Source organism: Malus sylvestris, chromosome 15 (genome assembly GCF_916048215.2).
Source record: "Malus sylvestris chromosome 15, drMalSylv7.2, whole genome shotgun sequence".
NCBI classification, from domain to species: domain Eukaryota; kingdom Viridiplantae; phylum Streptophyta; class Magnoliopsida; order Rosales; family Rosaceae; genus Malus; species Malus sylvestris.
Genome location: NC_062274.1, coordinates 30,727,572 through 30,743,008, shown reverse-complemented (window position 1 = coordinate 30,743,008; position 15,437 = coordinate 30,727,572). Strand labels below are relative to the sequence as shown.

Sequence of the window (15,437 nt, the reverse complement as noted above, 5' to 3'; positions counted from 1 at the left end):
GATAATTAAGCTACTTGAATGCAAGCGCCCTGAAGAGATGCATCTCGTTAACGATCCTAGGTACTGCAAGTATCATTGTATCGTGAGTCATTCTGTTGGTAAATGCTTTGTCCTTAAGGAGTTTATCATGAAGCTAACACAACAAGGGCAAATTGAACTTGACCTGGAAGACACGACTACAACACACACTACCACAATTATGTTCGGATCCTTCGATCCCGTGCCTCTCCAAGTGACGCATGACCACTCCCGTTCATGCTCAAGCCACACGGCACCTTCCATACAACCATCATTAGGGGTAAGCGACCAAAATGTGCCTACCAATAATGAAGAAGGATAAACATTGGTAACCTACAAAAGGACAAGGAAGCCAAGATCACAAGCCACAAGGCTAAATGTGGAACAAGGGAGAAAGCACCGCTATTGCAATAGTAGGAAGCCCAAAAGAAACGTAAGAGTTGCTAAGCCAATGTACGATAGGGAACCTATGGAGCAAGAGCGCATTCTTGTCTCCTTGCACGAGTACTTCTCAGATGACTTCTTCTAACAGTGCACTACCATTGCCTGTCACATGGTTGAAGTAGAGATAGAAGAGCTCTCAAAAGGAAAAGTTATCGCAATCGAGGAAGAAAAGACCATCACACCCAAAGAAGGCTTGCCAACATACTTTAATATCGAGGAAGCACTATTATTGCCCAAGGAAATGCGAAAAGCACTAATAACTTTGTGATGCACTCGACGAAAAGAGGCTCAAAGCTTAATAACACTTGGAATACTACCAAGCACGACTATCCAAGACATTCAATAAGAAGGTTCGCCCAAGGTCTTTCCAAACTGGAGATCTTGTCTTGGCATTACGAAGGCCTATCATCACAACTCATAAGGCAAAAAGAAAGTTCACATCAAAGTGGGATGAACCTTACATAATACAAGATGTCTACACCAACGGTGCCTACTTAATCATGGTAGAAGACGACTTAAAGATCTGCCCCATCAATGGTAGATTCTTGAAGCGTTACTACCCTTAAACCAAACACCAAATGCTCCTTGCCTACACAAGCTAAAACTGCAACACGACAACAAATGTTCCTCTCCTGCATGAGCCTAAACTGAATGCAGCACAATGCTCCTTGTTCACACGAGTTTAAAAGGCGACACTCGACACTCCTTGTTCGTATGAGTTTAAAAGGCGACACATAATGCTCATGGTTCACACGAGCTTAAAAGGCGGCACCCAACGCTTATGGCCCGTAAGAGCATAAAATGTGTATTGAAAAATAGAAAAAGAAAAAGAAATCAAAATCACCATCAAAGCCGTCAAAACCATCAAAATCAATTCTCAGCTATTACGATGAGAAAATTCCTCCACGCTAAGAACAACCTCGTCATAAAACTTACCCTGGATCGGCAAACCTCCTATCTTGTGGAGATCCCAAAGTGAAATCGACATCTCCCCTTGTGTCGTGTGAAGTGTGGTCGTTGAACACCAATGCTAAAAAAATGCACGAAGGATGGAATGATGGCAATCATAACTAAATAAAGATGCGTATACAACGTGATAAAGGTCCACGTTAGTAAGTACATATTTAGATCAGCTCAAGACATCTTCAAGCCATTCCTAATAAAACTCAACAAAGATGACTTCTCCAGCAGTAGACAAAATGCCATTCCAAGTCGTAGCTTCGCTACGGATGCAATCACCAAGGAGCACAAACGAAGTTGGTGAATTGTCACGAACATGGTGTGTAGGATTCAAAATAAGAATCTTCGACGTACACGCCTTCTTCTTCATATTTGGTCGAACAAAATCTGTCACATCCCAAGATACTTCAGAAGACCATGACTTGATATGCATCGAGTTATCTTTTGCAGAAGAACAAACACCTTAGGGCCAGTCAATGGCGCACAAAGTTTCAACGTCATTCCCCTATCTTGCGAGTCGCCTTCTTTCACTAGAATAGTGATGGTATTGCTCTTAAAGTACTTAAAAAAATACCATGTCTGCAATGAAAAAAGAGAAAAAGAAAAACAACATAAGCATAAGAGTAGGGTGGCAAGAAGAAAAAAATTGCTTCACTAAAGCAAAAGACATGCGAGACAAACCTTGTGAGCCTTGAAGGATGACAATGACAAAGTCACAAAAATGAAAAGAAATCAGCCACAAAGCTTGAGCAGCACAACAAAAAGGGCAACTACAAAACGATCCTTCAAAGCACACTACAGTAGCAAAGAAAACCAAAATGCTATGCAATCACATTACGCAACCCCACAGTGATTACACAAGCCATTTCTTGCACTGTACGACAATATCACCACCGAGGGAGATTGCGACCAAAAGGAACTACACATCGTGACCTCGCTGCAGTCTTTTGCACAGCACCACATGGTAAAAAGTGACGCATTGCAACAAACTTCAAATAGCTACAAACTCAAGGCAGCAAGTAGCAAACACGGCAGCAGCAATAACAGTTCACACCGCAAGGAATTGTGAAAAAAATACACACCTAATTGTCTTATAAATAAGGGTCAATTGCCTCATAATGCTATAGGGAGAGTACATACCAAATAGCAAAAAGAAAATCAATACAAGGAAGCACATTCCAGCTACAACAAGGAAGCAAATTCCAAGCAAAAAAAAGGGTAAGGTGATACATGGCAATAGGGAAAAAATGTTGTTTTTTGCAACAAAATCAGCAAAGAAAAGAAAAGGAAACAAAAAAAATAATAAGGAAAGGGCTTCATAATTTCCAAAACATCAAAGGAAAGTACATTTTCTTGCCAAAATACAAAAGGCAATCTCTCTAAAGCAAGGACAAGCCTTCAAGTTTCCCAAACCAAAAGGGAAACGCTCCCTTGGCCGAAAAAATGGAAAGAGAAAGGGAAAAAAAAATGCAAATCCTACTTACCCAAGGACAAGCATTAAATCTTTCCAAAACCTTGAAGGAAATCACTAAAGCTTTCCAAGACTTTGAAGGAAATCACCCTCATTACCAAAATTGAAGGAGATTCCTACCTAAGGAAGGAAAAAGCATTTTTCCCACACCCACAAGGAAAAAATCCAAGCCTCAAAATACACCAAATGTATTTTGTCAAAATTATTGAAAATCAATACGCACAATAAGTATGTGCCGATTTATCCATTTTCAAAATTTTCATTCAAGATCAAGCCTCTACGACCCTTGAAGAAAATTTCCATTTCATTCAAGATTAAGCCTCTACGACCCTTGAAGAAAATTTTCATTTCATTCAAGACCAAGCCTCAAAGGCCCTTGATGAAATATTTCGTTCAAGAAATATGCTGTAACGACCCGAAAATTTATATTTGGAAGCAAATACTAAGATAGGCCCAAAATTTATTTCAGAAGATAATCACCAAATTCCTTTTCTTAGACAATTTCCAAGAAAAAAATAAATCTCAGTTATTTTATTATGGCTGCTTCTAACCTTCTTGTTAGACTGCCTACGTACCCTACGAAAGGATCAAGCAATTCGTAGTTCATAAATTCAATTTCTAACTCATTTCCGAAAATCATTTAAGTGACTAACAATCACTAACCAGGTTCAAACAAGTGAATCACACCAAATGCATATCAAATATGGTTTCATAATATCAAAATTTGCTTTAAAAGACGGCATCGGCTCATTGGCCATGCGTCGCCGTGCGTGTGGTCGGCCGCCCCGACTCGTTGGAAAATTTCAACTATTTCTAAATATTCTCAAAAATTACAAAAATGAAGATCTCAAAGAGTAGAGCAAACCTTATACCTGCGGCCAAGTCCAATTTGGCCAGGAAAAGCTCCAATTCTGCTCACTCCCGTCAGAAAACCCTAGAATGGGTGTTTGTCAATTTGCCACCTCTGGTACTCCGCCGCCCCTACAACTAATTGGGCTTTGTTCTAGCCCTCATGGGGAGTCTAATGGTGGTCGTAATTGGTGGGAATAGCTTCAGGATTTTAGGATTTCTCGCACAACTCATCGCACTCATCGACGGTTCTCCACCCGTTTACAACAAATTTTCTTCTAAATCAAGGGTGAAAAAGGTGGAGGAAAATGCTAGATGATGTTTGGGAGTGGTGGCTTGGTCCAATTCATGGGAAATTTGATGAAAAACCATCGGAAATCATGGAGGAACGGGTCGAAGGTGCAGGTCGAAGGGAGACCCGGTTCTCCCTCATTCTTCCCCCTTCTCTCCTTTCCCTCCTTCCTTCTTTTTAATTGGGTAGTGCCTATCCTCCTTCCCCCAAAACCCTCCACGTGGCACCTCAAAATTATATGGAGAAATCCAGATTATGATCAAATGACCATTTCATCCCTAACTTTGCTTGTTTATAACTTCTCCGTTGTAACTCCGTTTCACGAACGATTTGTGCCTATAAGTTCATGAGATCGAGCTCTATCCAAATGTGTCAAGAAACATGACAAAATATAAGAGGATCAAATACGCCTTTGTAAATTTACGTTTAACCCTCCCTTAGGGCATCTCGTCATTTCCATTTACCCAAAAAAATTCCACATAATCCTATATTTAAAATTTTTCAGGGTATTACATATGCCTCAGTGGCCCTTGACAAAATTCATCATCTCAATTCAAGAAATACACCTCTACGGCCCTTGAAGAAGCAAACTAATTCAAGATCAAGTCTCGATGACCCTTGAGTTAGAACATTCACATTGCAGGACTTCAAAACATGTTTCCTACATGTGACAATCACATGCCTACAATGCGCCTTGAAGTGGGGGCATTTGTAGACATGTAAATTTCATTACATGCAAATGATGCATCACAAAGTTCCATGTGGCATATGACTCATCACAAATGGACGAGTCATCAATGACATGTAGCACAAATCAAGCAAAGGAAGCTCAAAAGCATTCCAAAATTCGGCCAAAAGGGGGAAATACCCCTTAAAATCGGCAAGGGGTCCAAATTGTTCCCAAAACCGGAAAGAAAGCTAAAGCATCTTCACAAAACAAGCAAGAATTGAAGATTGCTTGCAAAATAGGTAAGAAAGCCCTATAGATTTCTGCTAAGCAAGGGAAAGTGGCTGAAATTAAGACACAAAACATGCCTAAATTCTCACATGGACGAATCAAGACACAAATCAAAGCCAAATCCATCCAAAGGCAAGCTTTGAGAAGTCTATAAATACAAGGTCCTCATACAAGCATAAGGGTCTACAATTTCTACATCCAAGGGCCAAAATTCTCACAAAAAGAGAACCTCTACCAAATCTTTGAAGACTAATACGTTGCCAAAGCTCTCTTCAAAGAACCCACAACCAAATCCGAAGTTTTTTTTCCGACTAAACCCGAAGCATTCTCTTGAAGAATCTACAAGCACTTGTGCCGATTCATTCAAGACTTTGTTACAAGCTCAAAACTTGTAACGACGTTCGATTCAAGATCAAGTCGTCAAGACCATTGAATCAACAAAATCCTACATCAACATCACCATTGCCGCATGTCATACACAAACGTAGAGGTGAAGACTATCCACGCATTGTTTCAAGTTCAAAACTTGAAGCAACCGTTCAATCGTTCGTCCGAGATCAAGTCATCGCGACCCTTGGATTAACAACCTACACATCTACATCAAATTTGAAGATTGAATCGGAGGAAAATTGTGAACAGAGATTGTAACCCTACAATTCATCAATACAAATCTACTTTGTACACATGTTCTCGTTTCATTCGTTACAGGAATTTTCGTGTTTATAGTATTATTAGACACTAGTAAATTTATTAGCTAGTAGATGCTAACAATACACAAGTAGACGTTTGTGTACACACAGATGCATGTACTCGCACTAGTAGATGCTAGTAATCTATTGCAGTTTCTCAGGTATGATTTCTAATGTGTGATTGGCATGCATTTCTCAACTATATATTGTAGTAGATACTAGTATGTAGCTATAAACTATACGAGTTTTCTAAAACCGGAATTAGTGCTTTCAAATGAATTTAATTAGATAAATGATTATGATCCACTCGCATTTTGTTTTTAGCCCCTCAGAACCTAGTGAGGCAAAGGTGGTAGTAACAACGACGAGTGGGCTTGGCAGTAGCGCATTCCTCCTATGAGGTAGGGTGATTCTACTTCTGTCTTTTATTTATCTAGTTGTAATAAATCATAGCCAAACTTTCGGTTATGCTTGCACAACACATATTGTTTGCGTTGTTGCATGTACTACGATGCTCTGAACATGATGTGACTTGTAATAATAAGGTTAAATTCTACCGTGTACCCAAATGGGAAGGTTGTTGTAGTCGACTTTTCGTGCATGATAATTTAATTGTTTATAATTATTACTTATAGCTCCGTCACCATTTTGATGATGGCCAACGCATCTCCACCTTTAATTTGAGGATTATCGGAGTCAAAGTGTGTTAATCTAGTCCTTTTTGCTTTTACAAACCTCATGCGTCAAATTTTACACAAAAAACGGAGACATTTAATAGTTTTGGTATTTCATGTGAACAGTAACACATGGCAATTGCTTTTGTCAAAGGAAAAATGCAAAAGTTGCTTCCAGTCTCATCTAAAAACGGGGACCGTTCATGCAAATTTGTTACTGCAACAGTCTCTACTTTGTTTCACATATCGACGTTTCATTTTTAGATAGTGGCATTTTTGAGAATCTCCGAAAAGGTGATCCCTTTTTATTCCACCAATCAAACGTCTGATATAAACTAAACCCAACAAAATATCCTCATTTTCAACACTGAGCTCTCTCTCTCTCTCTGCTCGAAAGAAGATCTATCTTTTTATTCCTGTGATCAGAGATGAATTGTCTCCAGAATCTGACAGGGTCTCTCATCCATTTCCTACGCACATATTCCGTTAACATTCACTAATTTTCTTTACCAATTAATTGATCTTTTTTTTCTTTTCCTTCAAATTTCAGATCCTCTGTTTTTCCTCTCCGGAGCTTCGGAAGCAATCCCACGAGGAGGCCTTCCTTCTTTATCGCAACTCTGGTATGCTCATCTATCTCCATTACTTATAATCTGCGTATGCATGCGTGGTGTGAAATGTTTTGCAGATTTTATGAACTTCTCTCGCTCAAATGCAGGGAACGATGAGCTGCATCGATCTACCCAGAAGCATGGCTGTGAAGGTAGATTAAGGTTTTTGAAAATTTGTGTGATATTTTCATGCTTGGATCTCTTGTTTTTTACTCTATTGGCTTGGTTTCTTTTTTGGGTAATTTGTTTTTTCTCGTGTTAATGAAAGTTTGAGTATGGGAGATGGAAGTAGACTAATAGTTATGTATGTATTTTGTGTCATTTGTAATTGAGATTACTTCAGCTGTATCATTTTCCGAATTCGGAGTTTGGTGTTTGGTGTTTGTGAGAAGATAATTTGAATAAGTGTAGTTAACAGCCTGTTGTTACTGGTTTACGCTGCTAAAGTAAGTGGTGAATTGTTATGGTTTAGGAGAAGTAGATAATGGACTCATGGTCGATGCGCTATGAAATTAACCCGCATACGGTTTAAGCGTTTGCACCAAAATTTGTACCTCCAAGTTATGGCAGTAGTACTTGATCGGGTATGAACTATGTGCATTATTAAACATCAACAGGGCGAAGTCATAGACACCGTTCATTTGACATAATATCATTTGTCTGTGATGGCCCAATTATGTTAAGTAGTTTCTGTGGATCTGTGTGTGTTTTTGTAGAGTAATTGGGATGAGCAGCATGCATGCCTTAATTCGATTGGTTGTTCAATTTTTGAGACGTGTTGTCTTGTATCTGTCGTCGATCATGCTACTTGGTGTGACTCTGTAGGCAATTTCTGGTTCCACCTCTAGTGCTGAGACGAGTGGTGCTGAAGCGAAAGAGGAAAAGTCTGAGATATATAGTAATAACATGACAGAAGCCATGGGTGCTGGTAAGTTAGGGCCTGTTTGGTACTCTACTTAGATCCAACTTTTTAAATTCGAAAACAATTTTCAAGTTTTAGGCCTTAAAAACTTGTTTGGTAGGACTATTTTCAAAAACTGAACTCAAGACTAACTAAAATATATAGTCTATTCTCTAAAAACATAAAAAGTAAGTTTTTAGAGTTTTTAAACTTAAACTCACTCATTTCTTTTCTCTCACTCCTCCCCTCCCACTCCAAATATATCTCTCTCTTTTCTTCCTTCTCTTTCCTCTTTTTTTTACCTTTTTCGTCTCTCCTCCAATCCGCTATCTTCATTCTCTTGGTTCTTTCTCTCACTCCTCTTCCTTTCTATCTCATCCGATCCTCTCCCTTCTTTCTCTTTCCTTCAATCATATCTTACTTTCTTTCCTCCTCTCCTCTTTCTCCCTCTCTTGCGACCCTCTTTTTAGATCTCTTTGTCTAGTTTAAGTTGTAAGATTTAAAATTTTTAAATCGCAAACCAATCACCTTTTTTAATCTTAAAGAAATTTTTTTCAAGAAATATTCTTAAGAAATGTTTTGAGAAATGATAAAATTTTCAAATAGGATACCAAACAGGCCCTTAAATGCTTAAAATTTTCATAGGCATGACTCGATATACTGAGAAACCAGATATGACAATGTAAGATTTTTGAGTGTTGGCAATATGGATTAGAGGGTGTGCAGTGTCTAAAATTTAGATTGATTTCTTCCAATGGTAAATTTTTATTGTTACTTTGTTTTTGTCATTGTAGCTAACAATTTCTCATATAATCTTGATGCAGTCTTGACCTATAGGCATGAGCTAGGTATGAACTACGACTTCATACGTCCAGATCTGATTGTGGGGTCTTGCCTACAGGTGATCCTTTTTTTTTTTTACTGGCCATATGAACAACTTTTATCCATTGTTAAAGCTTCCTAGACTGAGTATTTTTATTTTACTTATAACCAGACACCTAAAGATGTTGACAAACTTCGAAGCATCGGCGTGAAGACCATTTTTTGCTTGCAACAAGATTCAGATTTGGAGTATCCTGAATATGTTGTCTTCAAAGTTTTCTTTTGACATATAGAACTCATTACAGGAAAAAAGTATGTTCACTTGGTTCACTTCATTAGGCATGAGGTAATATGTGTAATGTGTTTGCCATTTGGGGTAACTGTGACAATATAATTTTAGTTAGAAGAAAATTAAACTACAATTTCCTTAATTAGAACTTCCAGATATTTTAGTGTTGACATCGGTGACATTCGAGAGTATGCCAACACATTTGATGACATTGAACACTTGCGTGCTGAAATAAGGTTCGTTATTTGAAAAATTATTGGTGTTTCTCTTATTCTTGTTCTTTTTCTAGAATGAATTTCTGAAGCAGTTAACTTCAGTTTCTATTTCCCAATTCTGTGACAATTATATTGAATGATCTTTTTTGTTGTTGCTCTGTTTGGAGAACAATATCAATAACCAGTTTATAAACTTTCACTTACAGGTTTTTATTTCCATTGCATATTACTATATCATCTCTCTCTCTCTCTCTCTCTCTCTCTCTCTCTCTCTCTCTCTCTCTGTGGAGAGTCTGTATGTGCACGCACATTAGGACACATGACACATTCATATATAGTTGCTTCATACATGCAGCCTGCTAATGTCTGATGTTGCAGGGACTTTGATTCATATGACCTACGTCTCCGGCTTCCTGTTGTTGTTAGCAAATTATATAAAGCCATAAATCGAAATGGAGGTGTCACTTATGTGCATTGCACTGCTGGACTTGGAAGAGCTCCTGCAGCTGCGGTATGTTGTTAATGGTGTATTTGAAAGTAATGTTATTCTTCCCAATGTTTTCGCAAAATAGCAAACACCTTATGGAACTAATGGATTTAACCATTCACATGGAAGCTCACCCACCCGCTTATCAATTTATATTACTTACATAAATTAGTGTTATGTGTTTGTACTTTTGGCATCAATGGCATGTATATTTTCATCCATCAACATTTGTGTTTGTGTTTAGTACTTTGCGACTTCTTCCTCTTATTTTTTTTTTTTTTCAGCCAGAATGAATGCTTAGCTCAATACAAATTCAAATTAACCTGTTTGACGTCCAAGGTATACTTTTAGAAAATTGACCAGGGAAAATGAACAAGGGGAAAAGGCTTTAGTAAATTAACATAAAGTGGGGGAATATTTTTGGTCAAAGCCAAAACGTACGTTTAGTAGATTACATACAAGGGAAAGCACATACTGTTTGTATAAGGACAGAATGTGGGAGTATAAATGCAAAACACTGATATTTGACATTATAAATGCAAAACACTGATATTTGACAAGCTGATTCCTGTATTGTAGTGAACCCATGCGACATGTGTTTTCCGTGTGGGGTCTCATATTTCCCTGCAGCTAAAAATTTTGTTTTTTCTTTTAGACCATCCGCAGACCTTGCAGTTTCTTGAACCATCCTGACAGACTGCTTCCAATCCTGTTAAGAATTTTTTTAGTTGTGTTTACAGTCTGTCAAAAGGCCTCAAGAAACTGCCAGGTATGGAAAACATGCTTATTAGTAAACTAACCTACCCGGGGGGTGGGGGGGGGGGGGGAGCTGATTTGTTTACTGTAGCGACCCCTGAGACGGCTAATTTGTTGTCTTTGTAGTTGCTCATGTTGCTTTGCAGCTGAATATTTAGCTTTTGTAGCATCCTTAGAGCTGACAGTTTCTTCAGGCCTCTTGACAGATCGCCACCAACCTGTCAAGACCAACTTTTAGTCCTGTACAAATTTAAATAATAAAAATTGTTGATTGATTATTTACTTTTCTTTCTGCTGCCAATCCAGCCTTTGTGCTCGTCTAATGCCTTTTCAGTTTACTTAAATTACTATAAAGTGAATACGAAATAAGCTAACTTTCTTGCCCAATGGACAATGATTGGTTTTATTTCAGAAGGCTTGGTGAAATGCTAATGTACCCAGTCAAGAATGTAGTAAAATTTGTTGGAAAATCATATAAGTCGTATGAAGCCTGCAGTGATAGACAGGCATACACAAGTAAATGCATATCCAAATAGTCTTCAATGTAAGAAAAAACAGTGAGAACTGTTGAGAAGGCTCCCGTTAGTCGTAACATCAAGTTGTTTTTAACTTCCAGGCAGTGACTTTCATTTCATATACTTGTTGGATTGTCTATTACACAGATCAGCATGGTGTGTCGGTTATCTCGTTTTAACACTGTTCCTGAATGTTGTTATGATGGCAGTTGGCTTACATGTTCTGGGTACAGGGATACAAACTTACAGATGCTGTCAATTTACTGCTGGTAACTATTTCTTTGACATATTCCGATGGTTAATTTATCAATATTCAATACAGCATATCTTGTTGGTAAAGAGTTCCTGTACATTTTATTTATTGAAAATGAAAGTTCCAAGTTATTTCTCAAAAGTAGAAAAAAAAATGCCAGGAGAACCTTGAATGTGAAGCTTATTTTGTATGACAGGTGATCGTTCTAACATAAAACCAGTCATTGATATTGGACAAGTTTTGGATTCACGAAACTATGTCAGGAGAACCTTGAATATGAATCTTTAAAACCACTCATGAATTTTATGCAGTTGTAAGACATTGCTATTTTCTGAAGAAAAAAGTTTCAGAAAGTTCGAATCAGTGATATGATAGCTAATTTGAGCAAATGGGAAAGTGGGCAACTGTACTGCCTAATTAATGTGGAACTTCATAACGTCTCAGAACTATCTTTTTTCTGGATTTAATGCAGAGCAAACGTGCGTGCTTCCCAAAACTGGATGCTATAAAAAATGCTACTGCAGATATTGTGAGTCTATATTGTTTCTTTAATGTCATTTCATATAAATAATTGCGCAAGTCGTTTTCCAGTTTTTCAAGTTTATCAATTTTCAACTTGAAAATATGATGATATAGTAAGAAGTTTCAGGGTGCATGTTGTTACTTCATTCAAGTGCATGGTGACTCTCTTTAATAGAAGGTTTAGACCAATATTCACCCGCAACACAGTAATACATCCATTCTTTTACAAGCCATTAATTTACATTCCTTAACAAAAATATCTTCCCAAAATTGCCAGGTGAAATGCTTGCTGGTGATTGTTTTAAACTTTTAATTTATTGATGTTTGAATTCATTAGTAATCTAAATTATTGTAGGGTGGTTATTTTCCCTTCTTTTGTTTTACTGAAACTTGCACCAACCACCTGAACTTCCAGGGTGTGCATATGCTTGCCACCCAAAGAATTTAACAATTAGCATCTAGGCTTAGATTTGGTGCCTAATTTACCACCTCCATCTATTTCTAAAACAAAGTTCATTTGATCTGATATCAATCTTATTTTATTAAATATGAAGTTATTAAAAAGGGAGTTTTAACGAAAAGTTCACGGTACTGTTAACGAAAAACCACATTTTTACACTAAAAACTCAATCTTGGTACTATTCACTTTACCCTTTATTTTGTCCTTATCGTTAAAACTCAAAGTTTTCAAGCCTTTTTCATTAATTTTCCTCGAAAAACCACATTTTTACACTAAAAAGTCAATCTTGGTACTATTCACTTTACCCTTTATTTTGTCCTTATCGTTAAAACTCAAAGTTTTCACGCCTTTTTCATTAGTTTTCCTTGTTAAAAACTCATATGTCACATATCTTCTCATCATAAAGCTTACAAGCATGACAAAAAGGGTTGTCACATTGACTTGGGGAGGTGATAATTGCTCTACAGTGGAAATCTCAGGACTTGATATTGGATGGGGTCAGGTAATAACCTTTTTCAACCCTAGCAGTAGACTTTTAATGTTTGATATAGCTTTAAACTGTGATTTTAATGTATAGTGCATGCTATCTCTAAATGCGTAGTATGGTATGGATGGTTTTGATCAATGAGGACTGACTCTTGGGTATTACTTCCCAATGCTCATTTTTCATATAAATGTGATAGAGATGATGGGGAAGATTAGTCTTGTAAGAAATTTGTATGTATATAATCATGTACAAGAGATGCTCGCACCTTAAGAAAACATGTGGTTCTCTTCATGACCAAGCAGCGAGTAGAGTTGCCGCATACATATTGTTCAAAGGAGATTTTGCATATCCTAGTAAAGTAATTGAATGATAGCTGTCTGGCCTATTTGTAAAGACAAGGCCCTAGTAGTGGCTTATTAGATGGGATATACAGATGTCACTTGTAAACTCATCGCTGGTCACTAAAACATAAAATATGTCATTGTGGTGCAACCTATGATAAGCAGTGCATTAGATTGATTGTTTCTGTGCCATGGAGTTGTTCAAATTTCATCAGAACAGAACCGCTGTTGACTTGAATAATTCTGTGAAAAAGTAGTTGCTTCTTCTTTGGGTAATGGCCAAGAAGTTTTCCATTTGCATTTCTGTGTTTATGGTGGACAAATGAAACATAGTGTTTTTGAATGCTTAAGATATTGTAATTTCAAACTGTTGGAAATTCGGTGATACATGTTTTCTTTTCAATCTATGATTTACTCTTGTGATGCTTGTCCAGAGGATTCCTTTAGAGTTTAATAAGGAACAGGGTTCGTGGATTCTCAAGAGGGAATTGCCGGTGAGCATTTTTTTGAATCAAAAGTTTGCTTATGTTTGGTCTTCCAGGTTCAACATGGGTTTTTCATAACACATTGAATGTTGCATTCATCGCCCACCTTATTAAAATAAACTCATGCTTTACAGGAAGGACGATATGAATATAAATACGTCATTGATGGTGGATGGACGCACAATAAGCATGAGCCTTTCACCTCTCCCAACAAGGATGGCCATGTCAACAATTATGTTCATGTAAGGTTCAGCTTTGAGTCTGGACTTCGTAAGTATTGAAGAACATAAAAGGAAGATATCCTATCCTGGTGGATTGGGTGTTGGATTTCTACTCATGCGTCCTTGGTTCGAAACTCCCCCCTCCCCTAAACTATTGTAATAGTTTCGAACCCTCCCCCTTACCCATAATAATAATAAAATAAAATAAATAAAAATAAAAGGAAGATATAAATATATATTCTTTTATAAGAAAATCTTGAGGTTCTTTTGCCTATCGTGGGCAAGAATAAAACGGTAAAATCTTGAGATAAATGCCCGTCAGGGCTTTGTTTTTGGAAATTTTTGTTTGCGCATAAGTTTTAGTCTTAAGGAGGCAATGTGACCACTGGCCATAAAAAAACTTTCCAGATATCTTTCTCTCTTTGTAAAATAATGCCAGATATGTTTCAGGGAAATTGGAAAGGAAGTTATAAATTTGCTGCATACTCTGTGGGAATAGGAACCTTTGAGCTCATGGTTAACGGATTCTAATTGTCCAGATCGCACCATGTTTCTTCTCATTGGCTGAGCTTCTCTTGCAGGTTGTTGAGGACGATCCTAACAGTGAAAGTGCGGCCATACGGAAGAGGATGACCGGTGATGATCCTCATCTTACAACCAAGGAACGACTGAAAATAAGACGGTTCCTCGAATCTTGTCCCAGTGATGAGTGAATTACAAAAGAGCAATACAAGGGTTCTAGCATGTAAAGTAGTAACTGTACGAGTTCCCTAACATCACATGTTAACATATATGAAATAAATGTGGTATAGTATAGTTAATGATCAATAAAATAAATTCGTATTTCAGCAACAATTGAATAATAGAAAGGAGAAGAATTTTAAGTGACTGACCTGATTTATGAGTGGAGATTGGAAACAGCTGATAAATGTTGTAGAGATCTTTGCAGGAGGATGAACATAGGAAAGCTGTGTTTGCTTGTGGCAGAGGTAAGTCCTGCTCAACTTGAATTTTCCACTGCCTTCGCTTCAAGATTATTGGTTCAAGTAGATTCGATTTATGCGAGTTTGTCGAGAGATTTATGATATTGAATACTTGCTACTTGCACAAAATTCTACTTATATTTGTTTGATCCGTAAACCCGAAACCTAACTACTGGAGGGTTCAAGACTTGTAGAGATGATGGTAGGATGCGTTCTGCAGAGATTAATAGAGATTGGGGAATTCTGGGGGTTACTGTAAGTGACCGATTATTAGTGGTGAGCTTGTTTTATGATTTCTTTTCTGTTGTTTTTTTGAATTATAATTTATGATGTAGCTTAAGTATGAAGTATTTGGGCTCATGAGTCCAACTTTCAGTCCGGTGTTAGACGGAGTGATCTAACATTTGGACGCATTTGAGAAACTGAATACGTTTATTATTAATGTCAGGCTAAAGTATGAAGGGTCGAAATTCTATTTTCTGCCAAATTATTGACGAGATTAATTGTTTTGAATGCAAAAAATCATCTTGAAGGGTTTTAACTTTAAATTTTGAGTCCCATCTCGGTTAATATTGCTTTCAAGGGTCATTCCATACCTAAACATTGTCGTATTGTTTAGTCTTCCTGACCAAAATGATTCCTGAGATTAACATAAATCTCTTATTTTGATTCTAAAAGTGAAAATCAATAGAAGTGGACTCTAAGTTTGTCCATCGTAAATCATTTTGGTTTTT

At 37.3% G+C, this 15,437-nt stretch overlaps 1 protein-coding gene across 4 annotated transcripts; it reads left to right on the top strand.

The window, feature by feature from the left end:
- Window positions 1-6,665: 6,665 nt before the first annotated feature.
- Window positions 6,666-15,183, top strand: LOC126605447 (phosphoglucan phosphatase DSP4, amyloplastic). Of its 4 annotated transcripts, none has more exons than XR_007616958.1 (16): window positions 6,666-6,809; window positions 6,906-6,978; window positions 7,074-7,118; window positions 7,792-7,894; window positions 8,692-8,768; window positions 8,862-8,938; window positions 9,134-9,214; window positions 9,572-9,704; window positions 11,161-11,220; window positions 11,677-11,733; window positions 12,593-12,688; window positions 13,449-13,508; window positions 13,634-13,741; window positions 14,302-14,479; window positions 14,670-14,709; window positions 14,898-15,183. XR_007616958.1 is itself a non-coding variant. In XM_050272851.1 (15 exons), the coding sequence occupies exons 1-14, from the start codon at window positions 6,784-6,786 to the stop codon at window positions 14,431-14,433; spliced, it is 1,128 nt and encodes a 375-aa protein (XP_050128808.1). In that variant the 5' UTR covers window positions 6,666-6,783; the 3' UTR covers window positions 14,434-14,479; window positions 14,670-15,183. The 4 variants fall into 4 exon arrangements, 2 of the variants coding, with proteins under 2 accessions (XP_050128808.1, XP_050128807.1); XR_007616957.1 differs by having other exon boundaries at window positions 14,890-15,183; XM_050272851.1 differs by having other exon boundaries at window positions 14,670-15,183.
- Window positions 15,184-15,437: the final 254 nt, after the last annotated feature.